At 61.2% G+C, this 26,899-nt stretch overlaps 2 protein-coding genes across 6 annotated transcripts in view; one reads left to right on the top strand and one right to left on the bottom strand.

The window, feature by feature from the left end:
- Window positions 1-19,621, top strand: part of CROCC (ciliary rootlet coiled-coil, rootletin) — a 34,890-nt gene extending 15,269 nt beyond the window's left edge. For 2 of the 4 annotated variants that reach the window (XM_059691098.1, XM_059691095.1), the window contains 24 exons: window positions 177-359; window positions 1,214-1,358; window positions 2,001-2,147; window positions 2,531-2,761; window positions 3,517-3,710; window positions 3,982-4,109; window positions 5,097-5,266; window positions 6,726-6,905; window positions 7,575-7,709; window positions 8,035-8,178; window positions 8,601-8,839; window positions 9,295-9,454; window positions 9,651-9,818; window positions 11,691-12,075; window positions 13,058-13,227; window positions 13,336-13,456; window positions 13,781-13,944; window positions 14,845-15,060; window positions 15,711-15,935; window positions 16,379-16,528; window positions 16,875-17,075; window positions 17,240-17,371; window positions 18,059-18,247; window positions 18,958-19,620. In XM_059691098.1, the coding sequence (XP_059547081.1) occupies window positions 177-359; window positions 1,214-1,358; window positions 2,001-2,147; window positions 2,531-2,761; window positions 3,517-3,710; window positions 3,982-4,109; window positions 5,097-5,266; window positions 6,726-6,905; window positions 7,575-7,709; window positions 8,035-8,178; window positions 8,601-8,839; window positions 9,295-9,454; window positions 9,651-9,818; window positions 11,691-12,075; window positions 13,058-13,227; window positions 13,336-13,456; window positions 13,781-13,944; window positions 14,845-15,060; window positions 15,711-15,935; window positions 16,379-16,528; window positions 16,875-17,075; window positions 17,240-17,371; window positions 18,059-18,247; window positions 18,958-19,044 (4,264 nt within the window). In that variant the 3' untranslated portion in view covers window positions 19,045-19,620. Of the gene's footprint in view, window positions 1-176; window positions 360-1,213; window positions 1,359-2,000; window positions 2,148-2,530; window positions 2,762-3,516; window positions 3,711-3,981; window positions 4,110-5,096; window positions 5,267-6,725; window positions 6,906-7,574; window positions 7,710-8,034; window positions 8,179-8,600; window positions 8,840-9,294; window positions 9,455-9,650; window positions 9,819-11,690; window positions 12,076-13,057; window positions 13,228-13,335; window positions 13,457-13,780; window positions 13,945-14,844; window positions 15,061-15,710; window positions 15,936-16,378; window positions 16,529-16,874; window positions 17,076-17,239; window positions 17,372-18,058; window positions 18,248-18,957 lie in introns of all 4 variants that reach the window. The other 2 variants (XM_059691096.1, XM_059691097.1) reach the window with 2 other exon arrangements.
- Window positions 1-26,195, bottom strand: part of MFAP2 (microfibril associated protein 2) — a 58,776-nt gene extending 32,581 nt beyond the window's left edge. Inside the window, exons 1-9 of one of the 2 annotated variants that reach the window (XM_059691107.1) lie at window positions 26,147-26,195; window positions 23,833-23,909; window positions 22,714-22,800; window positions 22,521-22,547; window positions 22,353-22,439; window positions 22,198-22,242; window positions 21,380-21,467; window positions 21,091-21,164; window positions 20,757-20,903 (exon numbers count right to left, since the gene is read on the bottom strand). In XM_059691107.1, the coding sequence (XP_059547090.1) occupies window positions 20,800-20,903; window positions 21,091-21,164; window positions 21,380-21,467; window positions 22,198-22,242; window positions 22,353-22,439; window positions 22,521-22,547; window positions 22,714-22,800; window positions 23,833-23,869 (549 nt within the window). In that variant the 5' untranslated portion in view covers window positions 23,870-23,909; window positions 26,147-26,195 and the 3' untranslated portion in view covers window positions 20,757-20,799. Of the gene's footprint in view, window positions 1-20,427; window positions 20,904-21,090; window positions 21,165-21,379; window positions 21,468-22,197; window positions 22,243-22,352; window positions 22,440-22,520; window positions 22,548-22,713; window positions 22,801-23,832; window positions 23,910-26,146 lie in introns of those variants that run through there. The other variant, XM_059691106.1, reaches the window with a different exon arrangement.
- Between the last annotated feature and the right edge of the window lie 704 nt (window positions 26,196-26,899).

Here is a 26,899-nt window from a genome sequence, read left to right as displayed (position 1 = left end):
GGAGAGGTAGATGAAATGAGTTGGCCGTGGGCATGGTCAGGGAAGGCTTCCTGGAGGCACGTGCCTTAGAGGATGGAGGCTGTGGCTCACGTGTGGGACAGCAAGCAGCACGGCTGTTTTCCCCGATGGGAGCAGCCCCAACATCCCCTTCAGCTCCTCTATCCCCGGTCCTGCAGGGAGAAGGACAGCCTGGCCCATAGCCTGCAGGCGGCCCAGCAGCAGGCTGAGGAGCTGCGGCAGGAGCGGGAGAAACTACAGGTGGCACAGGAGGAGCTGCGGCGCCAGCGGGACCAGCTGGAGGAAGAGAAGGAGGACACAGAGCAGGATAGAGCACGGGCACGCAGGGAGCTCGAGCGGAGGTGCGTAGTTTCTGGCCTCCCTGCCAAGGCCACGTGAATGGGCCTTGGGGCTCCTGACAGTGTCCCTGGGGGCTAGAGAGCACCTGGCCTCCTCCCGTCTTGAGAAGTCCTCCGATGTAGGGTCTTCTGATCCGTCCTGTCTCGGTAAACAGGCTCAGGGAGGGACAGTCACTTACCTGGGATCCGAGAACTGGAGGAAGGAAGCGTGTGGATGGTAATAACAACAATAATTAAAATACCAGTAGTAATATTAACATTATTTTTAAAAATTTAAGTTACAGTAATATTAGTATTAATATCATTTTAAACAATTAGATCATCTTATTTAACCCTCAGGATAACTCTATGATATAGGAGCTGTTATTAGCCCCACTTTATGGATGGTAAAACTGAGGCACAGAGAAGTCATATAATTTCCTTAAGGTCACAGCTAGTTAGTAAAAGAGCCAGAATTTGAACCCAAGCATTCTGCCCATCACTCTGAAGAGTTAACCTCTTAACCACTGCACTGTTTACTTCTCTGAGACGTAAGTCCTAATGATAGCCAGTACATTATTTTTGTTTCTAAAGGCCCTTGAAGAGCTATGTCAGGCACTCTTTTACATATTTCATGTATCCTTAAGTAAGTCATGTATTCTTATAACAACTTCGTGAGGCCCATTTTGCAGATGTGAAAACTGAGGCCCAGAGTCACAGAGCCAAAAGGCGGTGACCCTGGCTGTCCTTCTGGTAAGGCTCTTGCCACCAGGGCTCCTGCCTCAGCCCTGACCCCCAGCCTGTTCCAGATTGGCTGGCTGAGGGAGATGCAGGGCAGGGAAGTGACAAGGGGCACCCCCCTGCCTTCTGTCCCATAGCATTAGACAACTAGAGCAGCTGGAGGTGAAGCGCTCAGGGCTGGCGAAGGAGCTGGTGGAGGTGAGGGAGGCGCTGAGCTGTGCCACGCTGCAGCGGGACATGTTGCAGGCTGAGAAGGCCGAGGTGGCCGAGGCGCTGACCAAGGTGTGTCCCTGTTTGCCCCACAACCAGAAACCTACCTCCGCCCTGGGCCCCAGACCTTCTCACCCTGGCCACAGACCCCTATTTCAGGCTGACCCCCGACCCTAATCACAGACAGAACCCTTCCTTCTGGACTCAGGCTAACCTTTGACCCAGGCCACAAACCAACCTCTGACCCCAGACATAAGTGAATTCATCTCTATTAGTGGCTGTATCCCTGCTTTTCCAGACGCTCCCGAGCAGTGCCTGTAGTTCAGGTCATCCAGGCCCATCTCTGGTCACGGGCCTGGGGTCTGTGAGGATTGGGGCACAGTCCTTAGTGAGTGCCTGCCCCACTCCCTATAGTCTGGGCCCTGAGCAGTGCCACCCCCGAACCCCCTCTGGGGAGCCCTCTGCCCTGCTCTGCACAGCTCTGCGGTGTGCAGCAGCTTTTAAGTAGCTTCCTAGACACTGGCCTCTGCAGTGATTTCTCACCGTGCGTCTCCCTTGTCCCTCTACCCCGTCTCTGTGTCTCTTGTTTCTCCCCACCCTCTTGCCTCTCCCCATCTTCCATGTCTCTGCACATCTTTTCCCATTGCTCCCGTCTCTGTCCCTCTCGCCGTCTCTCCCCACCTGTCTCTGGCCACCCCGTTCTGGCCCCTGCAGGCTGAGGCTGGCCACATGGACCTCGAGCTTGCGATGACCAAGCTGAGGGCGGAGGAGGCCTCTCTGCGAGACGCCTTGTCCAAGCTGAGCGCCCTCAACGAGAGCCTCGCACAGGACAAGCTGGGCCTGAACCACCTCGTCGCCCAGGTATGTCCCCCTCCTCGCCCCCCTGTGCTCCCCACTCAGAGACCCCAGTGGGCGTCTCAGGCCCAGCCTTGGCCCACATCCTGCCTCGCTGTGCACCTCCCTGAACACCTCTGTCCCCGCACCTCTCTGTCTTGCTCCCTGCCTCTTTCTGTCTCTGACTCTGTCTGTCTATCCTCTTTCATGGTCTGAGAGAAAAGAAGTTCTGCGGACCTTTCTCCCTTCTTCCCTCTCCCCCATGTCCACTGCCCCTTCCCCGAGGGAGCCTCCCTGGGCTGTCTGTGATAGGTGGGCGGGTGGCCCTTGGTCCTGGGTGGGACCCCTTTCCCCAGGTGGAGGGGCTGGGCTGATCTGCTCCCTCACCCCCACCCCCACCGGCCTCACAGCTGGAGGAGGAAAAGGCAGCCCTGCTGGGCCAGCAGCGGCGAGTGGAGCAGGAGGCCACCCTGGCGAGGGAGGGGCAGGAGCGGCTGGAGCAGCTGCGGCTGGAGCAGGAGGTGGATCGACAGGGCCTGGAGGGCTCCTTGCGGGTGGCAGAGCAGGCCCGGGAGGCCCTGGAGCACCAGGTCCCCGCACTGCGCCAGGAGCGCTGCCGGCTGCAGGAGCAGCTGGCCCAGGTGGGTGATGGAGGATGGGGAGCAGGTGGGGCCAGGGTTCTAGCCTCCCAGCCTCCAACACCTGTCCTGGGTAACTCGCAGGCTCAGGAGCCTGACTATGGGCTTAGGTTCAGCCCCACCTCTGCTAACTGGGCCCTTGGGCAAACGACCCCACCTCCCCATGCCTCAGTCGCCCCATCTGTGACACGGGGCCAAGCGTTCTTATCACAAAGGGTTGTTCTGAAGAGGACGCCCGTGGAAGCACTTGGCAGCTGAGTCACCTCCCAGTAACAATCCCCAATGGGATGATAGGTGGAGAATTTTAGGACTGGAACGTGAGACTTGTTGGGACGACAGACTGGAAGGGACCTTAGGGTCTTAGGGACACAGTGACCTTTATATGGCGTGCGGGGCTCCTGGGAGGGGCCTCTAGGGTATGGCCACGGCTGCAGGGCGCAGGGCTGTGTTCCCATTCTGAGCACTCCTTTGGTCTGTTTTATATACTCAGCTTCTCTGGAAGGTCAGGGGCGTAGAAAGGGTTCTGTTATGACCCAAACTGAGTGAGGACCCTCATGTGTGTATGTGTTGCAGGTTCAGAGAAGTCTGGTTTGTCCAAGTACACACAGCACATCAGGGTGGAGACTGGGCTTGAACCCTGCTCTCCTGCCTGTTAGGCCAGGGCTGGGTCAGGCCCAGGGTTGGGGTCCTGCATGGTGGGCAGGCTGGGGGTTCTGGGGGGGAGTGGAGGGTGCTCACAGTGCCTGGGTGGGTGCCAGCTCTCCCGGCAGCTGAGCGGGCGGGAGCATGAGCTGGAGCAGGCACGGCGGGAGACACAACGGCAGGTAGAGGCGCTGGAGCGGGCGACCCGGGAGAAGGAGGCGCTGGCCAAGGAGCGGGCCGGTTTGGCTGTGCAGCTGGCGGCAGCTGAGCGTGAAGGCCGAACCCTGTTGGAGGAAGCCACACGCCTGCGGTAAGGCTTTAGGCTCTGCCCAACCCACTGGGGCGGGTGGGCGGGGGTCTGCCTGGGGCCACCAGCCGCACCCTGGCATTGGCCCACACACAGTTGCTGAGGAGGAGGGCTTGCCAATGCATCCTGGCTATGGCTCAGGCTTCCCCAGGGAGTGTGGGACCGGCTGGGCAGGTAGGCTGGCACCTGGCCCACGGCTGGCCACGCCCTGGGATCCACAGTTTCCTGGGGCCGGGAGGCCGAGTCCTGAGGCCTGAGGGATTGTGTGCTGCAGCTTGGAGAAGGAAGCCCTGGAGAGCAGCCTGTTCGAGGTGCAGCGGCAGCTGGCCCAGCTCGAGGCCCGTCGGGAGCAGCTGGAAGCTGATGGGCAGGCCCTGCTTCTGGCCAAGGAGGCCCTGACTGGTATGGGGGGGCCAGGGGGTGGGTGAGGAATACCTGACTCTAACCCAGACTAACCTGTCAAGGTCTGGGGTCTCACGGAAGTTGGGAGCACTGGGTTTGGAGTCTGGCTGACCTGAGTTCCAATCCTGCCTCTGCCGCTTAGATCTGAGCTTTTTCGAGCAATTCCCTTCCCCCCTGGGCCACAGGTTCCCCATCTGACAGAGGTGATTGCCAGCTTTCTAAGGCTGTTGCCAGGAAGGCGTGAGGCAAGCATTTGAGGCCTCTCACAGCTCCTGGCTCAGCCAGCGGTGCCTGCTGCTTATTGTCATCAGGGCGCTGAGAGAGTTCCGAGTTCTCTGTGGAGCCGTCGCTGCTTTTCTGAGCGACTCTCTCGGCCCTACAGTCCCAGCCCCACTTCTCTCCACACGCCCCACCCGGTTTCTTCGACCATGAAAATTAATCTTCCCGTCCTCGTCCCCCTGAGCCAGACAGAACTAGAAAGGGAAATGCTGAAAGATCGGGGGGGTGGTTTTTAGATTGTCCACAGTGGGTGTACCCTCCCCGTGGTCCCTCCATTAGTGCTAACAGCCCACCTAGTTTGTCTATGGCAATTAAGTCATTAAAGGAGACGCCTCATGGAAAGCTGTGCAGCTTTGGGAAATTGCCTGTCTCCTCTGAGCCTGCATATCCTCATCTGTAAAGGACCCATAGTAAGCAATCCACAATGGGGGTTGCTATCCTCCCCATTTGTGGGAGCCTCCCCATCAGACATTTCATCCCTTTGATGCCATTCCAGGGAGGGAGGGGTGGGGCAGGGCCCGTGGGCTCAGGCAGCAGATGGGAAAACTGAAGCCCAGGGCGTGAGGAGCTTCTCCAAGGGAACCCAGCTGGTACCTGGTGGGCCCTCTCTGCTCTGGGGTTTTGCCTACATGGCTCACCTGGCCTGAGTCTGCTGGTCCACAGGGAGGTTCCGACCCAAGTCTGTCCCCTCCCGCCATCCCTGTGCAGGAGAACTGGCAGGCCTCCGGCAGCAGATGACAATGGCAGAGGAGAAGGCGGCTCTGGACAAGGAGCTGATGGCCCAGAAGCTGGTGCAGGCTGAGCGGGAGGCCCAGGCCTCCCTGCGGGAGCAGCGGGCAGCCCACGAGGAAGACGTACAGCGACTCCAGCGAGAGAAGGTTCGGGTAGCTGGGTATGGGTGGGCGGGGCTCTGCTCTATCTCCTCTGTGGTCTCAGGCGAGTCATTCTTCTCCCTCTGCCTCGGTTTCCACCTCTGTGAAACAGAACTTTATTTCTGTTCCGGAGACCCTGGGAGCAGCTGGGAGGAAACACTGGGGACTCCTTATCAAACATACAGATTCCCAGGCCCCGGATCTGGTCTAGCCCTGGTGATCCTGATTCAGGAAGGCACTTTCATTTGTAAGAAGTGCTGTTTGCATATGAAGGACCACTCTAGGACCTGAACACATAGTGCGAAAGGTGAGGGGCCAGGTCACTACAAGACAGAACAGAGCTGTCTAAGAACACTGGCTCTGGAGTCACATGCCTGGGTTTGGCTCTGATCTAGGCCAGACTGCAGGATGAGTTGTACTTGTTATGTCACCTATGGTCTCCGCCTTCATTTTCCCATCTGTAACGAAGGGGTGAGGATAGCACAGGGGATTGTGAGGAGGAGGTGAGATAATCCATACAAAGGGCTTAATATAGTGACTGGCACTTTGTAAATGCTGCGAACATGCTGGTAGCTATTTTCACCTAGGAGGAGAGGACTCGGGTGGACAGGGCTGCCTGTGTCAGAGGGTCAGGCTGTCCTGCAGGACTCCAGGGGGCGCCATGTGTCGTCTTGGCCTTGGCCTTGTAGTATCACACTTGTCCAGCAGGTGGCAGTGAAGCACTGGAAGTTTCACAAAGGTGCCGGCACTGCCCTCAGACCCTAGGTGGGGCGATCTTTGCCTGTGGGTTCTACCCACCCAGTCCCCAAGGAGCAAACTCCTGTGCAGTCTTTACTCTCCCTGCCCCGCCTGACTTGGCCTCTTCATGTCACCAAATCTGTACTCTTTCCTGCTACTCTGCCACCCGCAGCCCTAAACCCCTTTTATTCCTCGCAGCCAACCCAACTCCCCTCAACCCCGACCTGCAATCCAGGTTCTTTTTTCTCAGTTCCTGAACAACCCTAGTCTACAATTTAGATTGCTCCTCATCGCTCTGGCTTCAGGCTCTCTGTTGGCCCTACTGTCCTGAGCCAAGCCCACCCCTCCCTGGTTGCTGCCCTTGGCTCTGGCCCCATTGCTCACCACGTTCCCCTCGTGGTCCACACCCCAGTGACCCTTACATATGATTTCCCTGTGTGCCGTGCTCTCTCCTCCCTCCAGGCCATCTCTGGGGCTGTACTCTGGGCCTGAGGTTCTTTCCCCCCGCTTTTCCTGCTGACTGCTACTCGTCTCCCCTCCAGGAAACATTCTCCGACCCCCAGACCAGGGCCGCTGCTCCTCGGGGCTCGTGCAACCCTGGCTTGTCCCAGCCACAGCCCTTAGCAGCCACCCACCTTGTAGTTTCCTGATCAGCTGTCTCTCAGGGTCTGGGGTACAGGTGGCCTTGCAGCCTCATGGGTCACATGTGCTTGGGCCTGGCCCCCAGGAGGCAGCATGGCGGGAGCTGGAGGCAGAACGGGCCCAACTGCAGAGTCAGCTGCAGCGGGAGCGGGAGGAGCTGCTGGCCCGGCTGGAGGCCGAGAAGGAGGAGCTGAGCGAGGAGATCGCTGCCCTGCAACAGGAGCGGGACGAGGGCCTCCTCCTGGCTGAGAGTGAGAAGCAGCAGGTTCGTGAGCCCTGGAGGGGCCCGGGTTCTGGGGCTGGTTCCCGCTTAGCCACCCAGCAGCTAGGAGCTAGGAGTCCGTAGCCATGCCTGTTATACAGTCGGAGCCTACTGAGTGGTAGCCTCAGTTGTGACACCATGAGCACTGGTTGCAAAACAGCTGCCCCACGTTTTCCCATCTTCCCTCCCACCCAGGCTGGGCATGGCATCCCCATGGCTGCCTTCTGAGCAGTCCCCACAACGCCCACATGTATCAGCTGACCCTCCTCAAAAAGAACTAACTCCCGACTTTCCATAACGTCATGAGGACAGGGCAGACTGCATCTTTCTCTTCTCTTCACTGGTTCTGTCACCCTGGGCGAGTCACTTTATCTCCTTGAGCCTCTGTTTCCCCGTCTGTAAAGTGGGAATAATGGAGGGCCCTGCTTCAGGGTTGCTGTAGCATGTTAGTGAGATATGGGTTGTGTCCATGTCCAGTTACTGTTACTCTTGTATCCTTTTCTGGGGCTTTAGGAGTGAGCCTGTACCTCTGTCCTAGGTCCACCTGTGGTGGCCCAGTCATGCCCCCAAGTCCACAGTGGGCACATTTCCCAGGGCAGGGTGGGGGGAAGGCCCAAGCATGCCCCCAAGATCAACTAACCCCCCAGGCCCTTCGCTCTCTGCCTCTGCCAGGCCCTGTCGCTAAAGGAGTCTGAGAAGACGGCGCTGTCAGAGAAGCTGGTGGGTACACAGCACAGCCTGACCGCCATCTCCCTGGAGATGGAGCGACAGAAGCGAGATGCTCAGAGCCGGCAGGAGCAGGACCGGGTAGGTGGGCCTCTGTCTGAGCCGGAGACACAGCCCTGCCTGGAGGAGCCCCTGTCTGAGGGGGAGGCGTGGCTCTGCCCTGGGGAAGCCCCAGACTGTGTGGGAAGCTTCGGCCTTCCCTGGGAGTCCCCATCTGAGGGAGGTACCACGGCCCTGCCCTAGGGAACCCCTAGTCTGAGAAAGACTAGTTATGTAGACAGCACTCTCTAGGCATCAAGGGATCACGGAGGGCCTGGCAAGCCAGCGGGAGGGGCCGTGCTTGGTGCTGAAAGTGGGGTGCTGGGGAAGGGGACACAGCACCATCTGAGGAGCCCATCTGTCCTAGGGCACCATGAACACCCTGACATCTGAGCTGCGGGACCTGCGGGCCCAGCTTGAGGAGGCTGCCGCGGCCCATGCTCAGGAGGTGAAGAGGCTGCAGGAGCAGGCCCGAGACCTGGGCAGGCAGCGGGAATCCTGCGTGCGCGAGGTGAGCCCTCCGCCCCACACCCTTCCAGGCAGCACCCCTACATGCTGCTGGGGGCCTGGTTCGGTGAGGGGCCAGAAAAATGTGAGGCTCTTTCCTGCATTCAAGGGCAAATGAACAGCCAGCGGAGAAAGGAGGCAGCAAGCGTGTATTAAGTACTTGGGATGTACACGTGGGACCGGGGCACTCAAGGTGGTCCCTGCCCTTTTGGCATCGTCCAAGGACGATCCTGATGATTTCAGACCCAAACACTGCTGACTCCAGCTTGCTTTGCCCGAATCATAACTCTCGCCGGTGGTCTGAGTCTATGCAGAGGGATGGGGCAGGTGCCCCCTGGCCTGGGACCTGGGGATGGGCTGGTTTCCACCAGGGTCCCTCTTGGGTGGGCCCCGACCCCAGTCCAGTGACAACCAGGGTCCTCATAGGCAGAGGAGCTTCGGACGCAGCTGCGCCTGCTGGAGGATGCCCGTGCTGGGCTGCGGCGGGAGCTGCTGGAGGCCCAGCGCAAGGTACGAGAGAGCCAGGATGGCCGCGAGGCCCAGCGGCAGGAGGCGGCCGAGCTGCGGCGCAGCCTGGGTGAGGGTGCCAAGGAGCGCGAGGCCCTGCGGCGGTCCAACGAGGAGCTGCGGGCTGCCGTGAAGAAGGCGGAGAGCGAGCGCATCAGGTGGGGAGACAGGCGGGACCAGCCCGGAGTCCTTCACTGAGCCCTGACCTTCACACTGAATTTTGTCCCTGGAAGCTAACTTCACCCCCAGGGTTCAGGGGAAATGGCACAGGTGGGGAGTGTTTGCCCTTGAACCAAGCCAGGCACTGATGGAAGGGGAAAGGTGGCAGCAGGCAGGGTTGGGTCCAGACTCTGACCCCACCGGGTGGATCTCCCTGGAGACTCAGTGCGTGCACCCCTACCCCAGCCATTGGTCCGTCTCTCCCAGCTGAGGGTCTGGGCCCAGCCCGGAGGGGTCAGCTCAGGACAGGGCCACGTGGGCAAACAGCACTTGGGCACCTTCAGGCCAAGAGCCAGTCGGACCCATCCCAGGAATAACGGGAAGGGACTTCTGTGTAGAGCCACACTATACTCTTCCTGGAACCTAGGCTGCCTCTGACCCCTGCCCTTTTCAGCCTGAAGCTGGCCAATGATGACAAGGAGCAGAAACTGGCGCTCCTCGAAGAGGCTCGGGTGGCCATGGGCAAGGAGGCCGGGGACCTGCGGGCCGGGCTGCAGGAGGTGGAGCGCTCTCGGCTGGAGGCTCGGAGGGAGCTGCAGGAGCTGCGGCGACAGGTACCCTCCCTGGGCACTTGCTGTCTGCCCTGAGCCAGGAGCACCCCCTTTCTGGAGCCAAGGGCCCTCCGTATGTAAAACCAGGGGCTGAAACTATAATACTGCAAGCTTTGAGCATCACCAACACCCTGGGCCAGGCGGGGCTGTGGGTGCTGAGCCTGGGTCCTCGGTCCTACCTGTGTCCACTCGCTCACAGATGAAGATGCTGGACAGTGAGAACGCCAGGCTGGGCAGGGAGCTGGTGGAGCTGCAGGGCCGCCTGGCACTCGGCGAGCGGGCAGAAAAGGAGGGACGAAGGGAAGCCCTGGGCCTCCGCCAGAAGCTGCTGAAGGGCGAGGCCAGCCTGGAGGCCTTGCGACAGGAGGTAACTAAGTGGGTGGCGGGCTGCCTGGAGGGAGAGGGTCCTCGGAGGCAGCCAGGCTGCTCTGTGCCTCTCTCCTCCCTCCCTCTGCAAGGAGCAGGCGGGAACTCTAGTGCTGGGGTCATTCTGAGACCACTACCCAGCACTTGTCCCTAACCGATTGCTTGAGAATCTTCCCTAGTTATCTCTACTTATAAAAGGGTAATATGCTAATTAGACCGGACATCTTCCAGACGTCCTTCCGGACAAAGCCACAGTGGTGGGACCGAGGCAGAGGCAGTTAGGGGCGATCAGGCTGGCAGGGGAGAGCAGTTAGGCGGTTCAGGCCACAGGGGAGAGCAGTTAGGGTGATCAGGCCAGCAGGGGAGAGCAGTTAGGGGATCAGGCCAGCAGGGGAGAGCAGTTAGGGGGATCAGGCCAGCAGGGGAGAGCAGTTAGGGGATCAGGCCAGCAGGGGAGAGCAGTTAGGGGATCAGGCCAGCAGGGGAGAGCAGTTAGGGGGATCAGGCTGGCAGCAGAGAGCAGTTAGGGCAACCAGACTGGCAGGGGAGAGAAGTTAGGAGGATCAGGCTGGCAGGGGAGAGCAGTTAGGGGGTTCAGGCTGGCAGGGGAGAGCAGTTAAGGCGATCAGGCCAGCAGGCAGAGTAGTTAGGGGCAATCAGGCAGGCAGGCAGGTGAGTTAGGAGCCAGCAGCCCTGGATTGTGAGAGGGATGTCTGACTACCAGAAGTCGGACATCCCCTGAGGGGTTCCGAATTGGAGAGGGTTCAGGCCGGGTTGAGGGACGACCCCCCCCACCCCCCGCATGCATGAATTTCATGCACTGGGCTTCAACTGCAAGAACTGTGTAGCAGGAGTGGGGTGGGAGGGGGGCGAATTCTGTAGGTAGAACCTTGTTTGATTCTCCCAGCAGCCCCATTTTACAGAGAGAACCAAACACTGAGGCTCAGAGAGATAAGGGATCTACCCAAGGTCACACACATGTAGGTCTGTCTGAATCCAAAGTCGCTGTCGTTTCTGGCTGTTTCACTGCATTGAATCTACTGGGTGACCTTGACTAAGTCACTTAACCTCTCCGTGCTTCAGAGCACTCAGGGCACAGGGGCTAGCACAGCAGGGGAGGTATACACAGAGATCCTGGCATCCAGGCGGTGCTCAGTAGCAGTGACACTGATGACTGGGAGGAGTTGACTCATTCTCTGTACCAGAGAGCTGTGTGTGTGTGTGTGTGTATATGTGTGTGTGTGTGTGCGAGAGAGAGAGAGAGAGAGAGAGAGAGAGAGAGAGAGAGGAAGAGGGAAACCGAGAGAGAGATCATGAACTCCATCAGTAAACAGTTTTCAGTACATGCCCCCACTGTGTGGCCTGTTGATAAACTGTGTGCTCTGAAAGGCCGCGTAGTCCAGCGGTGCAGAGAACGCCCCTTGGAGCCAGAGTGCCTGGCCTTGAATCCTAGCTCCCGGCTTACTAGTGTGGCCTTGGCCAAGTCCCATCACTGCTCTGAGCCTCGGTTTCCTCATTTGTGGCCTAGAGATGATTCACAGGGCAGAGCTGATAGTTTTTGGAACGTGCTTAGTGCCTGCCATTGCTAAGTCCTATCTATGCAAGCGTCAGCTGTTAGTTTACCGGTAATAAACTCGTGGCTATGTGCACAGAAGGAGGAGATACATTCTAATAGTCCCTCCCACACCGTGGATGGACCTCACCTGCTTGGATGGAGACCACTAAAGGAATAGGTCTTGTGCTCCCCACTTTGGGGCGGGGTGGGGGGGGGTGAAGAGGGGACTCTAGGCTAGACCTGGGCGTCAGGATGTAGGGTTGGGAGACGGCCTTGCTGGCTCTCACCTTCTCACCCCGGGCTTCGCCCCTGCCCCAGCTCCAGGGAGCCCAGCGGAAGCTGCAGGAGCAAGAAGGCGAGTTCCGAGCCCGCGAGCGAGGCCTGGTAGGCAGCCTGGAGGAGGCGCGCAGCGCGGAGAAGCAGCAGCTGGACCACGCACGCAGCCTGGAGCTGAAGCTGGAGGCGGCTCGGGCCGAGGCTGCGGAGCTGGGGCTGCGGCTGAGCGCAGCCGAGGGCCGGGGACAAGGCCTGGAGGCCGAGCTGGCCCGCGTGGAGGCCCAGCGTCGTGCGGCGGAGGCCCAACTGGGTGGCCTGCGATCTGCCCTGCGCCGGGGTCTGGGTCTGGGCCGCGCGCCCAGTCCCTCCCCCAGTCCCGCCGGGCGGCAGGCGCTTGGCTCCCCAGCCCGCAGCCCACCCTCCCGAGGTGAGCGGAGCGCCAGAGCCGGTTGGGAGGGGAGAGCGGGAGGCGGGCCTCGAGGAGTCCCCGCCCCCCACGATTCGGCCTGTTCTCCTGAAGACCCACCCTAGGCTGGGCCCAATCCTCCTTTGATTACCAGTCTCAAGACCCGACCCCCTCGGCTGGTCCCGGACTCCTGGCGGAGAACCACCCAAATGCGCACCCCCCTTCCACCCACAGTGGGTAAATGTGGGGCAATTTGGGTGTCCCGTGGCGGAGGCCGGAGGATGCTAACAGGCTGGAGCCCATCCTGCAGTTCCGATGTTGACCTCTAGGTGCCGCCCTGTCTCTGTTCATTCTGCCCCTCCCGGTTCTGTTGCTCATCCTCTTCCCAGCTTTGAGACCAAGCAAATCAGTTAACAGCTTTGAGCCCGCCCCGCCTGTGAAGGGGGAATTGGTCCTCACCTCTCAGGGAATTCCTGTGAGGATGGAAGGAGGTGACGTAGGGAAAGCTTTGGCCCAGTGCCCGCACTCAGTACAGATGTCGAGGTGATGGAGTGTCCACACTTGGGCTGGGCCCTGGGGACACAGCCGTCCAGGCGTCATGGTCTGGGTGGGAGCAGGCATTGGAGCCCCACGAGGGTGAGATGAATTCACCCCAACACAGTCGTGGGGAGAGAAGGGAACAGCATGTATGAAGGCCCTAGTGCTGGAAGAGAGAATATTCTGGAACATGGAGCTGAGGGTGATGGGGAGTAGCCAGCTTGTAAAGGGTGAGAGGCTCAGACTGGGCGTGAGCAGCAGGGCCTCTAAGTGATGGCATGGAAGTTGGGCTGAACTGAGGGCTGGTGAAGGGTGACAGGAGGGTGAGGGGACCCGGTTTGTGCTACGGGCTCACGTGGGCTGCTGGGCATAGCAGGGTTGGGGGAGATGTGTCGAGAGCCTGCAGGCACCATCCCAGCAGGAGAGGCCATGGCTCCTGCATCCCTGAGCAGATCTCCTCCTCCAGGAAGTGGGGACGGGCCCAGCAGCCCCAGCCCCTTGGAACGTAGCCCTGGATCTGAGCCACCGTCCCCAGGACCTGCTACCTCCCCGACGTCTCCAGACCTGGACCCAGAGGCCGTGCGAGGGGCCCTCCGGGATTTCCTGCAGGAGCTGCGGAGCACCCAGAGAGAACGGGTGAGGCTGGGGTGAGGGGCCGGGTAGGGAACGGGTGGCTGAGACCTGGGAGGGGCTGCAGGTGGTCAGAGCAGGGGTCTTCCCCTTCCCCTGACCTGGGGACTGCAGGATGAGTTTCGGGCCCAGACCAGTGCCCTGAGTCGCCAGCTGGTGGAGATGGAGGCAGAGAGGGACAGCGCAACCTCGAGGGCAAGGCAGCTGCAAAAGGCTGTGGCCCAGAGTGAGGAAGGTGAGTCTGACCCCTGGCCTTTGCTTTGCTCTCGTGTGCTCTTCGCAGCAGAGCTGGAAGGCTGTGGGATTGCCCTGAGCGGCTCCTGCATCCCTGCCCTGGCCACTGTGACCAGGAGCATCACACCCTAAATGACAGTTGGGGGCCGTCATTTCTGGGGGACCCTCCTTGATCAGGCCCACCCCATGTTCAGACTTACAGACCCTCAAAGACTCAGAGAGGCAGGTCCCATGGTGAGTGGAGGGCAGGCCAGGTATTTTGGGGCCTGGGTCAGGCATCGGGGCTGTGCCTGGCCAGGCCTCACCCCTGGGGTGGGGGCCACAGCTCGGCGCAGCGTGGACGGGCGGCTGAGCGGGGCCCAGGCGGAGCTGGCGCTGCAGGAGGACAGTGTGCGACGCATTGAGCGGGAGCGCCGGGCTGCCCTCGACCAGGTGGCCACCCTGGAGAGGAGCCTGCAGGCCACCGAGAGTGAGCTCCGGGCCAGCCAGGTAGGCAGGGCTGAGGGCCAGTGGGATGAGGGGAGGATCTGCTGTCTGAATAGGTGTTTGTAAGTCCTACTGTGTGCATGCATCTCTGTTTCTGCCTGGTCTCAGCACCCATTGAAGTGACAGTACTCGGGACCTCTGTTCCCTTCGTCTCTGTAGAGCCACATGAGTGATGTTCTGGGGGTTTTATGTGTTTGCTGGGCATCTGTATGTGGGGGGCGGGAACAGGGGGTGGGAGGCAGGGTGCACAGGCCCTGATGGTGACAGTCCAAGCTGCCAAGGACTTGAGACCTTAGCACAGCCATGGATCTGGATCCCCTCTGTTTCCTCCTCCCCCCTTTCCTCCCCTGCCCTCCATTACTGCCCCCGCAGCCCACCCTCTGCCTCTGGCTCTAGGCCCAGCTTGAGCTGGGTTGTTGTGTCTGCGGCTCCAGCGCTGGCCTTGGGCCCAGCCACAGGGGCCGCGGGAGGAGGCCAGGAACAAAGCTGGGCAGGAGCCAGCGTGGGGCTGCCGGGTGTAGACCTGGCAGGGTTGGGGCTCTGAGCAGGGCGGGAGAGGGGCCAGGCCTGGCGGGGGGGGCGGGTGTGTGTGTGGGGGGGGTTGTAAGAACACCCCCTTGACCTGCCCTGTCTCCAGGACGGTGACAGGGATGGAAGGACCCCAGTCTGTCTTCCTGACCTGTCCCCACTCCCCAAGTCTCCTTCAGAGTCTGAACTCACTTTGGGGGAGGAGCATCATACCCTAAAACCCGCGGGGGCCCAGAGCTCCTGCCCGACTCAACTCAGGTCACACTTGCAGCTTCTGGGCTGCTCCCCACTTTCTCCAGGGGGTCCTGAGGGATGCGGCAGGGGTGGGGTGGGGTGGGCTGGACAGCTGGGGCCTGAGCCCTCCCCCACCCACAGGAGAAGATCAGCAAGATGAAGGCCAATGAGGTGAAGCTGGAGAGTGACAAGCGGCGCCTGAAGGAGGTGCTGGACGCCTCTGAGAGCCGCACCATCAAGCTTGAGCTGCAGCGGCGCTCGCTCGAGGGGGAGCTGCAGCGCAGCCGCCTGGGCCTGAGCGACCGGGAGGCCCAGGCCCAGGCCCTCCAGGAGCGGGTGGACTCCCTGCAGAGACAGGTGGGTCCCCTCCCCCCTCGCAGGCCCAGTGCCAAGTGCTATACAGGGACTATGTAATCCTCCCTGTGAGATAGTATCTGTTAGGCCCTGTTTCATGGATGGATGAATAGAAGTTCAGGAGGCGATGTCATCGCCCAAGATCATGTAGCTAATAAGAGGCAGAGCCCACATTAGAATTTAGGACTGGTTGATGGCAGAATCTGCACTCATGGCAAGCATGCTGGAGAAGTTGGAGAAGTAGACTTCACTCATTTCCTATTTTTCCCTGGCTGCCAGGAAGCTCATCTCTAACCAGACTGTTCAGTAATTCTGCTAGCCCTGCACAATCCCCCACCAAAGTCAAGAACACAGAAATTCCAGGGTTGTGGTAGATACTGTTCATTCTCGTTAGCAGAGAGGAGAGGGGGATGAGAACAGAGAGGAGACCATGGCGTCTGAGACCATCGGGTTGATGGTGCTGTGGGTGGGGGTAGTTGACCAGCAGTGGGACGGGCCTTGGTGCGAGTAGGCTGAGCCAGTAGGCGTGCATGGGAACAGTGAGCATCAGTGCTGAAGGCCTAGAGAGAGGGGAAGGGTTTGGCTTGGGTGGGACCTTTCTTGTGGAGGCCACAGTGAGAACAGCCATTTTCCCACCCTGTCGCTCCTGCCAGGTGGCAGACAGCGAGGTGAAGGCAGGGACTCTGCAGCTGACAGTGGAGCGGCTGAACGGGGCCCTGGCCAAGGTGGAGGAGAGCGAGGGGGCCCTGCGTGACAAGGTGAAGGGCCTGTCGGAGGCCCTGGCCCAGAACAGCGCCAGCCTCAGCAGCACCCAGGACAAGAATCTGCAACTGCAGAAGGCCCTGACGGCCTGCGAACATGACCGCCAAGTGCTCCAGGTACAGACGGACTCCAGGGTCTGGCTGGGATGGGCCCAGCAAGAGAGTTAGTTAGCCAATAGACAGGCTTGGAGGGGTCTGGTAGAGAGCCAGCCAATGAGGCAGTCAGTTGGGAACCTCAAGGAGCCAATCAATGAGAGGGAGGGGTGGGCTTAATAAGAGCATCAGTCAGTAAGAGGAGGCTCTGCTGGGTGGTGGGGGGCCAATAGGAGACAGCCGACTAGCACCCGCTTTGAGGGACCTAGGTGCAGGGTTAGTGGGCGAGACAGATGGGTTCTGGGGGTGGGTCCTGGTCTTCTATAGCTCAGTGTAGGCTGTGGGCCAGTCCCGCTGTCTGGCTCACCCTCCAGGTGAGATGACACCTCTTTTATGGGCTGTGAAACTGGCCTAAGATACCGAGTAGAGGGTGTGCCCAGCCTGGCGCCATCAGCCCTGTCCCCCAGGAACGGCTGGAGGCTGCTCGGCAGGCGCTGTCCGAGGCCCGGAAGCAAAGCGGCGGCCTGGCTGAGCAGGTGCAGACGATGCGGGGAGAGATGGCGGACCTGGAGCTGCAGCGGGCGGAGGCCGAGGACCAGCTGCAACAGCTGCGGGAGGTGAGGCCGGGGGGACCCCTCTGTCGCCAGGATGCTGAGGCCCTCAGGCTGAGGTGGGGACCTTCCCACCTACCTTAACCTCACCCCAAACCCAGGCCCGGTCCCCTGGGAGGAGGAACCCCCATAATCCACAAGCCAGGGATGAAGCATGGTACCCCCATTATAGAGATGGAGAAACTGAGGCCCGAGAGGAGAGCTGTCTGGCCTCCGGAGACAGTTTCCTGGTGCGGGCCTCACAGCCGCCCTGCCGAGTTAGTGGGCATGGCAGGCTGGCATTGCCCTCCCCGGGCTTCAGACGCACTCACTGAGGCCCAGAGGAAGGAGGGGCTTGCTGCTCCCGTTGCAGGTGCTGCGGCAGCGGCAGGAGGCTGAGGCTGCGGCCCTGCACACGGTCCAGAGGCTGCAGGACGAGCGGCGGCGGCTGCAGGAGCGCCTGGGCGGCCTGCAGCGCGCTCTGGCTCAGCTGGAGGCTGAGAAGCGGGAGGTGGAGCGGTCAGCCCTGCGGCTGGAGAAGGACCGGGTGGCCCTCAAGAAGACGCTGGACAAGGTGGGCTGCTCCCCAGGACCCTCCCCTCACTTCCTTTAGGGCATAGCCATGGTTGGTCCAGCTGCATGTCACTAGGGTCCCTGGTCCTTCAGCCTCTAACCTAACACTCTCCCGGAGCCCCCCACTTCCCGGCGCCCTGCTCCCCTCCTGCTCTCCCCACCTAGGTAGAGCGGGAGAAGCTCCGCAGCCACGAGGACACGGTGCGGCTTAGTGCCGAGAAGGGCCGCCTGGACCGCACACTCACGGGGGCTGAGCTGGAGCTGGCCGAGGCCCAGAGGCAGATTCAGCTGCTGGAGGTCCCGCCGCTGCCCACCCAATCCTGGGCACCCCATCTCCCTAACCCCTGCCCCTGCCCCACCCCAGCCTCAGAGTCAGGAGTTGCTGATGGCTCAGCCAGTTCAGAGCCCACAACCGCTGAGCCCAGACCCTAGGGTTCAGAGTGAGGTCCCAGAGGGAGGGGTCCCCCCAAAGCTGAGAGAAAGATGCTGACGGCCGGTTAGCACCCGAGTCTGTGTGTTGATGTGTGTTGTGGACAGGTAGAGGCATGAGTGTTCATGGGTGTATTCTGGTGCTTAAATCTTGCACAGATGTGGCAAGTCTGAGTATTAACAATATGTTATATCTGTATGCGTGTCTGTGTACAGATGTCTTCATGTATGTAGGAGTATTAGGCTTTTGCACATATGTATACACCCAGGTGAACATGCTTTCTTTTGTGCCTGTATGTATATATGGGCCTGTGTTTGAATATACCTGTGTGTGTGTGTGTATGTATCTGAATGGGAGTCACTAGGTACCCTCAGCACAGACCAGGAGGGCCAGGGGTCAGGAACAAACAAGGATCTCTCCTCCATCCCCTGCCTGCACTGGCTTTGCCCCAAGGGCCTTCAGGCTCCTGCCCCGGGGAGGTGCCTAATACCTCCTTGTGCATACACCACACACACACACACACTCAGACTCTTGACTGGCGGCCTCTCCTGCAGGCCCAGGTGGTGGTGCTGGAGCAGGACCAGAGCCCAGTCGGGCTGGAGGCACTGGAGGCAGAGGAGCAGCAACAGCTGGAGCTGCAGCAGGAGGTCGAGCGCCTGCGCAGTGCCCAGGTGCAGACAGAACGCACCCTGGAGGCGCGGGAGCGGGCCCACCGGCAGCGGGTGCGTGGGCTGGAGGAGCAGGTACTCAGGCCTGACTGGGCCCTGGCCCCTCCCTGGGGGCTGCAGCATGGCGTGTGATGCTGGAGAAGGAAGAGAAGGTGGAGCGGGAGAGGGCTGGGTGTGCCCTCTGGGGTGTACGCCACCTATGGCATCCAAAACGGAATGGTTGGGTGGGTGTCAACCGCGGCTGAACACGAGCTGAAGTGCTGTCGTTGGAACTCAGTGCCCTGCCGTGGCTCTGGCTCTAGGCAGGCCCTCTCCCCGAGCGCAGGCGGCCTCGGGAGCTCCCGCTCAGGTTGTTCCAATCCAACCACCCTTGATCCCAGGCCTGATGGGGGCGGGGGGGGGGGGGGGGCGAGTGGAGCAACAGCAGAGGTCCCAGGGCTGCTTCTCATTGACCAGCTTCAATCCCAGCCCCTTACTGACCGTGCCACCTGGGCACGTGCCTACAGGGCAAGGCTGGTTCGCTAAGCCAGGCCTGGGTCTCGGGTCCACCCCGAGTCAGGCTAGTGCCAGGCCCATCTGAGTGATGAGGGGATGGGGTGCCCCAAAGAGATGCCAAGCATCAGAGGAAGAGGACACCTGACTACACCGTGGGATAGAGTGAGGAGGGAAGGAAACACCCTGGTTCTAAATGAGGGTTTCCTCCCGGGGTCCCAGCTGCAAGCACCCCCTTTCTCTGCAATCAGGCCGAGCACCCGGGCCGGCCCCACCTTCTCTCTCTTCTCCAGGTGTCCACGCTGAAGGGGCATTTGCAGCAGGAGCTTCGGAGGAGCTCGGCGTCCTTCTCCCCCGCCTCTGGGCCCCCAGAGAAATGAGCCCTTTCCCGGCCGGTACCCGGGGCAGAAGAGGGCCTCCTCTCCAGCACAACCCACTCAAAGCCTGGGCCTGTCGGGGCCACCAGAGCTCAGATGGGGTGAGGATGAGCCGCGGTGGCGGTTCTGGGAGGTGGCGGACTCCAGTGCAGGCCCGACCCAGCAGTGGCTTCTCAGCCTCATCAGGGCCATGCGCTGTCTGTGGGCCCCCCTCAGTCCGGCCCCTCCCCGGGTGAGCCACTCCAGACTCTACAAGGTCCTCGCTGAGGGGCTGAGCCGAAGCCAGGGTCAGGGTGGCCGGCCCTGGAGCGTGGGCTCATGGGAAGCAGGAGGGGTGCCCAGGCCTAGGGCAGGGGTCAGAGACCCAGGCCCTGCCCTGGCTTCCCAGGGGTCTCTCTGCCTTAGTTCAGAGTGTTTGTCAGGAAATCCCTTGGAGTTCAGAGTCCCTTATTTTTGTACCTTTTTATAATGTTAACTGTTCAGAACTGTTTGTGTTTTTTTACAAGACCCTATTTTCTAAAAATGGTTTTGTGCCGACGTGTTTTTTTACTGTCAATGTGCCTCGACCACCTGGTAGATGGGAGGGGACACAGGTAGGGCCTTGGGCAGGAGGGAGGGGCTCCGGGGGGGCCTGTGGAGCCTACGACCCTCGGCATGTCCGGGTGGGAGGCCTCCCGGGTCCAGTGCCACCCGCCCATTTAACAGAGGGGGGTGTTGAGGCTTGGAGTGTGGCCCAACCTGTGCGGCCTGACTCCAGGCCCAGCTTTCTCGTCCCTTCCTCAGCCCCTCCCGGGTGAGATCCACCCTCTGGATACTGATGGGCCTTGCAGGCTGCGTGGGGAACAAAGGCGGGCCTGGGGGTGGATGCGGGGTCCTGGCTCAGCTGAGTGAGCTTGGGCAAAGGCGCTTAACCTGTCAGAGCTCGGCTCGCTCACCTGTGAATGGGAACCTGCCCCACAGGCTGTCGGAGGGAGGCATACTGGCTTGCCCTGTTTCTGCCCTGAACCGCTCCTCCCACGGCCCTTGATCTCAGCGCCCACCTACCTTGACCTCCTGCCATACTCCCTATCCACACCCTTATGCTTCCGTCCTGGCGCCTCCGGCCTGGGCTTGCACCCTCTGACGGGGGACTCGGGCCCTGACAGCAAGAAAGCTGTGTTCCTGAACCTTCTATCTACGCTGTCACCTGGGGGCAGCTGCCATGCCATCTGGCAGGTCAGAGCTGATGCCGGTGAGGGGGGAGGCAGGACTGGGACAGCAGAGGCAAAGCTGAGGTCGCTGGACGGTCCTTCTCAAGAGGCCGGGTAGCCTCAGCGTTTTCTATAACAAGACCAGGGCGGCACCTGGCCACCACCCGCCTTGTGTTCTCTGAAAAATGAGTGAATCTTTTGTAAAAACTTGTTTTTAATTTTGTATAAAACAGGTGGTCTAGGCCCAGGGGCTGTAGGAAATCCAAGCAGACCAGCTGGGGGGAGGGGCACAGCCTACCTCAGGGTGGAGAAGGCACTTGGGAGGCCCAGTCCCACTGAGGCCTGGATGCCGCCCACCTGGGGGTAAAGACTGGGCAGTGGGGAGCCCCCATTGTGCCTCTGGGGTGGTCACAGCCTGGGGAAGGGCCTGAGACAACCCCCTGGGCCGCAGTCCACTAACTTTTGACAGAATAAAAGGAAGGTCAGGCGGGAAGGAAAGCACCAGGTCAGGCAGGGCCCGAGGGCCCCGGATCTGAGGAGGGGCCGGGGCTCGGGTGCCAGCTGCACCCTAGCAGCCCCCGCAGCTGCGAGCACAGGAGGCGGCCACGGATTGGCACAGGCCGCTGCTGGCCATCACCCCACATTTGGAGAACTTGTCCCGACACAGGTCAGCTGTTGGGGGGCAGAAAGGAGTGGGGGTCAGGGTGGGGCTGGGTGATGGGAACTGCTCCCCACTCTGATTTCAGGATCCCCTGGAAGTGGCCCCCCACACAAAGCACGTGTTTATAAACATCAGGTGGATGGATAAAGAGGGAGCGGGAGTGGGGAGAGGTCAGAGGTCGGGGCGGAGGCTGCCTACCTCGGAGCAGCTCCTCGTGGGCGCAGACTGTGCGGACACAGATCTCCCTGTTGATGACGTACATTCTGCGGAGGCTGGGGGAGGAGGCCAGGGAGGTGTCAGCCCCACCCTGGCCCAGCCCCCCCGGGAGAGTCTGGGCAGGGCCTGGTATAGGAGCCCGGGAGTCCCGGCCCCCAGGCTAGGGCTCAACCCCCAATCACTCCAGGATTTATTATCTTTCCCCGAATTTCACGGGGGCTGGCATGAGCCGCCCCTTTTGCTCCCTCCCCCTCGCCCGGCCTGTGCTCACCTGTAGAAGCAGACCTCGTTCAGACACTGTTTGCAGGGCTTGTGTATGGAGTAGAGGCGGGTGCATGGGTACTGCTCCTCGCGGCAGTCTGGGTGACAGGTGGGATCAGACTGGGGGGCTGCAGCTGAGGGCCCAGAACTGGGGGGGGAGCCCCCAACTTTGCCCACCAGAGACTGGCTCTCATCTCAGAGTCTAGGTACGCCCTGCACCCTCTGGCCCAGACACACACACACACACACACACACCCAACACATGCACACACAGTGTTGTTGGACCTGAGGCCGCCCAGTTTTATACAATGTATTTATACATACGGACTCCTGTATACAGATTCGCACCCACACTTAAGAAGGAGATATTCACACATAAAGTCAAACACAAGTCCATACCCAACACACGGTCACAGAAGTCCACACCCACCTCACAGGAGCACACCACTCTGAGCTCACGAGGGTCAGACGGGATCCCTCAGTCTGGCTCTCGGGCTCTTGGCTGGGCAGCGTGGGGCCTGCTGAGCCAGCCTTGGCTTCCTGCCCCTTGTCACCTGCCTGCCAGAGCACTACCGCTGCAGGAAGGGAACACGCTCCCTACCGCGCCCCAGCGCCTGGGAGCAGAGGTCCCCACCGGAGGCCGCTGCCAATTCAACCTCAGGCCAGGCCCAGGGGGCTGGGGGACTGCCCAGAGCTGCCTAGGGGGGCTGCCTAAAGCAGGCCTCCTGCCCCCCACCTACCCGGGCAAGAGCACAAGCCCTGGCAGTCTCCGTTCTACCAGCGCCCCACCCCACTTCCCCCGACTCCGGGGGACAAGAGAGCTCTTACCCAGAGGCCCTGGCTCTGTGGGCTCCGTCTCCTCGTTTCCTGGCTCTGGTGTTGGGAGAGGGGCAGGCAGAGATCATTGAGAGAGGTCACTGCTACCCCCTGCCCCCCCAGCCGACCCACACACACAGACCCCCACTCCCAGGGGTGCCGCCTACCGAAGGTGGGCGCCGGGATGACTTCCTGCTGGACTTGCTGCTGAGACTGGAACTGGAATTGCTCCTCAGAGGGCCGAGGAGTGGCCTCTGCAACAGGACATGATAAAGGGGGCCTGCTCCCCCCACCCCCCAGATGCCCACCCGTCCTGTCCGGCCCCTACCCTTTACCTTGGTAATCATAGTAGTCCGGGTTGTCTGAAAACAGATGAATGAAATTGGTGGAGGTCAGGTTACCTCCCATCCCCGGGGCAAAGGAGGTCACCACTGAGCCAGGGACCTCCCCCTCCCCCCACCAGGTCCCTGGCTGAGCTTGATGACATGGCAGGGCTGGGGGCCCCCGGGGGGGAGGGCAAGGCCTTACCGATCTGGTCACCGTAATGGGTGTACTGGACGTGGTCTGGGAATGGCGGCAGTGGGTCCAGGTCATATTGCCCCTGAGCCAGCAGGCCTGCCGTGGGGAGGGAAAGCATGACAGGGTGCCCCATGGGGACAGCAAGGGGCCCTGAGACACTTTTGGGGAGGTCAGACAGGCATGTAAAAGAGACTCTAAGATCCTACAGCCAGACTCTTAGATCTACAGGATCCAAACTCCTTCCCCAGCCATTATGGCCCTTACACTCCCTGGTCCTGTGTCACCTCACTGACCTCATCCTGCTCACCTCCCCCATGCTGGCCTCATGGCTGCTCCTGGCACTCAGCACTCTCCTGCCTGCCTCAGGGCCTTTGCACCTGACTCTCCCAGGCCTGTGATCCTGGTTACCTTCTCCTTTAGGTCTTAAATAAAATTTCAGCTCTGCTAAGAGGCTCTCGCTGGCCGACCCATCCTTTCTATCTCATCCGCCTGCTTATTTCTATCATAGCACTCAGTACAATCTGACATTTATCTACTTGATAACATAGCCCTCCCTTCCCTAGACTGGCAGCACCATGATGGCAGGCGCTTGTCTGCCTGGTTCATCGCTGCATCCCCAGGGCCTAGCCCAGTGCCTGGCACATAGTAGGAGCTCAACAATTATCTGTTAAATGAATGCATAATGGACCAGGCAGGGCCTTTTCAGTCCCATTGATAACTTCCCACTTGACCAATAGGGATCCCTCTAAGGTCACAATTGTATAGGAGGTTGAGCCCCTAATGGGTCTAGGCCCCTGCCTTGAGTACCCCCAACTCCTACACATCAGCTTCTGGGAGGGTCAGGAAGAGGAAAGGCATGGACTCGGGGTGCCAGGTGTGTGCCCACTTTCCAGAATCCCCCTTGCCTGCCGCTTGGGCGGCTGGGGTAAGGGCCCAGGAAATGCCTCAGGCTTTGGGAGGGGTTGGCCTGTCCAGTCTGAAGTCCAGGAGGCAGGAGGCCCTGGGACCCAGGGAGCTGAGTTCTGGCGAGAGGGCACAGCAAAGACTCACTGCCATCCCCCTCCCCTGCAAACCTCACGCTCACCGCTCACCAACAGAAGGGGGGCCCCATCGCCAGGAGCCACTCACCGGGTAGGAATAGCAGGAAGAGGTAGGCTGCTCTCATGGCTACTCTGTGAGGCGGCTGGGCTGGTGTCAGAGGACAGCTGGAAGAGGAGGGCAAACTGTATCCCAGGGCACTAACCCGGGGCTGCCGAGCCCACCTCCGCCCCCCGCCCCCCGCCCATGCAGCCTGGAGAAGGAGGCACCCCAAACAGAAGCCAGGCATATGGAGCGCCCAGAGTCTAGAGGAGGAACTGCTTTGGAGAGATATTGAACGTTCGAGTGCCAAGGGGCAAGACCTCCAACTCGGCTCCAGGGCTGATCTTGGCAAAAGGACAGAACCTACCCTGCCCTGCTCAGCAAGGGGCCATTCCTAGTCCCCCCCAGCCCTGACCCTGCTCTCCCTGCCACTTCCATGCCCACGCTCCAGTTCCGCACCTCCCCAGGCATTGAAGGCACCGATCGTGTGCATCCTGACCCTGAGCCCCCTGCTTGGGATCCCAGCCCTGTCCGGCCAACATCACAGCTCACCACATGCGTGCACGGGCCCCAGGGGCCCCTGCGGCAGTCAGGCCTGGCCAGGGCTCCCACCCCTAGAAGATTCCTCTCCTGCCAGGCCTCCCAAGACCTGGCTGTGCATCAGACTCATGAGACTGTGGTCTGTTTGTCTGCAGCGGCAGGAAGCACTTAGGGTGGAGCCTGAGGAGGGCTACTCTGGCTCCTAGAAGGGCAGCGCTGGAGGGGACCATGCTGTCACCCAGTCTAGGGGTGCTGTACCCCTGACACTGTATGACAAGTGCTGTGTCATTTTGTGGGGACAGAGCAGTAAGTCATGGCTTTCCCCAGGCTCGTGAGGTTAAGAATTCCTGGTTGAGTGCAGCCTCCAGTCCTTGGCCCCAGCGTGGCCTTGGCTGAGTCTACAGGTCCCCACGTCCAGTCCCAGCTCAGTGGGGGGCAGCCTCAGTCTGTCAGCTTCTGCTGGGAGGGCTGGGAGGGAGCCCAGGGCTCATTTATCCAGGAGCCACCCCCACCCCCACTCCCGCCACAACAAAGGGAGTTCCTCCAGACAGCTAACCAGAAACCTAACTTTGCCCCCTTTGCCCCGGGGGTGTTAGCAGGGAGAGGGGAAGAAAAGGGGCAGAAACGGGCATCTTGCCCTCCCTCTTCCCATCCTGAGACTTCTGGGACTTCCCGATGGTCTCATGGTCTCATGTGTTCATCATCTCTCCCTTCCTTACCGCTCACTTCAATGGGATGAGGTGGGTGAGGAAACTGATGGGAGGTGGGGGGAGTAGATGAGACTCATGGCTCAAGTTGCCCCAGAGGCAGGGATCTGGCTCCCCACACCCCCATTCTGACAACCCTGGCCTCCTCCTGGCAAGGGGGCTGAACGACCTGGACCCCTCCCTTCCTTGCAACTCCCGACAGGGCTACACTATCCCATTCACCCCCCCCCCCAACCCCCCAGCTGGCGGCAGCTGTCACCGCTGGGGAGGAGGCCCTCCCTGAGTTGGGGCCTAAGGGGCCCTAAGAGGTGTATGTGTGGGGCAGTGTCTGTCTGTCCCCAGAGCCCCCCGTTGGGCTCTCAGCCCCCTGCAGGGAGCCGTTTCCTCCCCAGAAGGTCTGGCACCCAGGCCCAGGCTTCATGGGGGAAGGCCCCCCCCCCCCCCCCCCCCCCCGGCCAAGGGGTGTGGCTGTAAAGGCGAGAGTCCTGCGGGAGTAACGCATCCTCCCACGGGACATCTCCAAGCACTTCCAGGCGATGGGCTTTGAGGGTGCGGGGGAGACCAGGACCTGTTAGGAGGCTGCCCACACCTTCCACAGCGCGGGCCCCTCCCCTTGCAGGAGCGGGTAGCGGGCCTACCCGGAGCCTCGCCCCAGCTCAGTCGGGGAGGCTCTGCCCGCGGCGGCCGGGCTGGGGTCCGGCGGGAGGAAACCAGATGTTGCGGCCGCACAGCTGGGAACAATCAGCGGCGGCCCGCTCCGCCGGCCTCTCATCTCCCTTTGTCTCCCCGCTCCCGGGGTTCCTGCGCGCACCCCCACCCCACCCGCCACACTCCCACCTCCCAGGGAGAACAAAAGCAGCCCCCGCCCCTGACGCCCCCACTTCTGGCTCCCCCGAAACTCGGGCTCCCCTCCCTTCCCAACTCGCGTCCTCCCTCAAAGCGATCCCCAAACTTTCCAAGTGGCCTCTTAGCATCTGCTCAGATGGCCGGGACTTGGGACGCCAGCAGCTGCCCCCAGATCGGGGACTCGCAGAGCCGCGCACCGCCCCCCACGGCCCGCGGCGCCGGACCCCCGCGCGCTCCCCGCTGAGGCCCGCGGCCCGGCCCGCGCCTACCTGGCCCGGTCACTCCGCCGCTGCTCCGCGTCCGCCGCCAGAACCGCCCCTTTGCCCGCTGCGAGCCCCCCTCCGGGCCCCCGACGGCCGGCGTCCGCCTTCCAGCCCCGGATCCGCTGGGTCCTAACGCGAGAGCCGCTGCCCAGGTCGCCGCGCCCTCGGGTCCTCCACGGGCTTCTGGGGGGCGGACCTGGGGAGGGGGAGGCGCCCGCGGAGCGGTCCTCGGGTCTGTTCAACACCTAATTGTGCAGCACGCTTTCTCCTTACCTCCCATCGCATCCGGCCCGCAGTCAGTGGCACCCATTTTACAGAGGGGGAAGCCGAGTCTCATAAAGGGGATCCCCCGGAGCCGCTCAGCCGGAAAAAAGCCTTGCGCTCCCCGCACTTCTCCCAGCTTGGAGGACACGCTCCCTGGCCGGCTTTTGCTCCTGCCTCTGGCTGTGCCTTCTGGGTCGTCTTCATCTCTGGCTGAGTGGCTTCCATACCCAGCATCTTTCAGCCCACGGGCTCCAGCCTGCCAGGCCTGGCCCGCCAATGTCCCCCAAGGCGTATAGATTCAACAAGGATCCAAGTCCAAATTCAGGACCCGGCCCTCCCCCAGACCTGGCCCTGGAAGGTGTTCTCCTTCCCCGCGTGGCCCCACCATCCTCCTATTACTCTGGTTTCTACTGACGTCAGCACGGCATCCAACTCAGCTGCAGACACTCACTCTGCCTCCACGATACCTTTTGCGTCTGTCCTCTACCCCCCAAG

Source organism: Myotis daubentonii, chromosome 3 (genome assembly GCF_963259705.1).
Source record: "Myotis daubentonii chromosome 3, mMyoDau2.1, whole genome shotgun sequence".
Lineage (NCBI taxonomy): Eukaryota > Metazoa > Chordata > Mammalia > Chiroptera > Vespertilionidae > Myotis > Myotis daubentonii.
The sequence above is the reverse complement of the archived record's forward strand: the minus strand, read 5'-3'. Positions and strand labels throughout refer to the sequence as shown.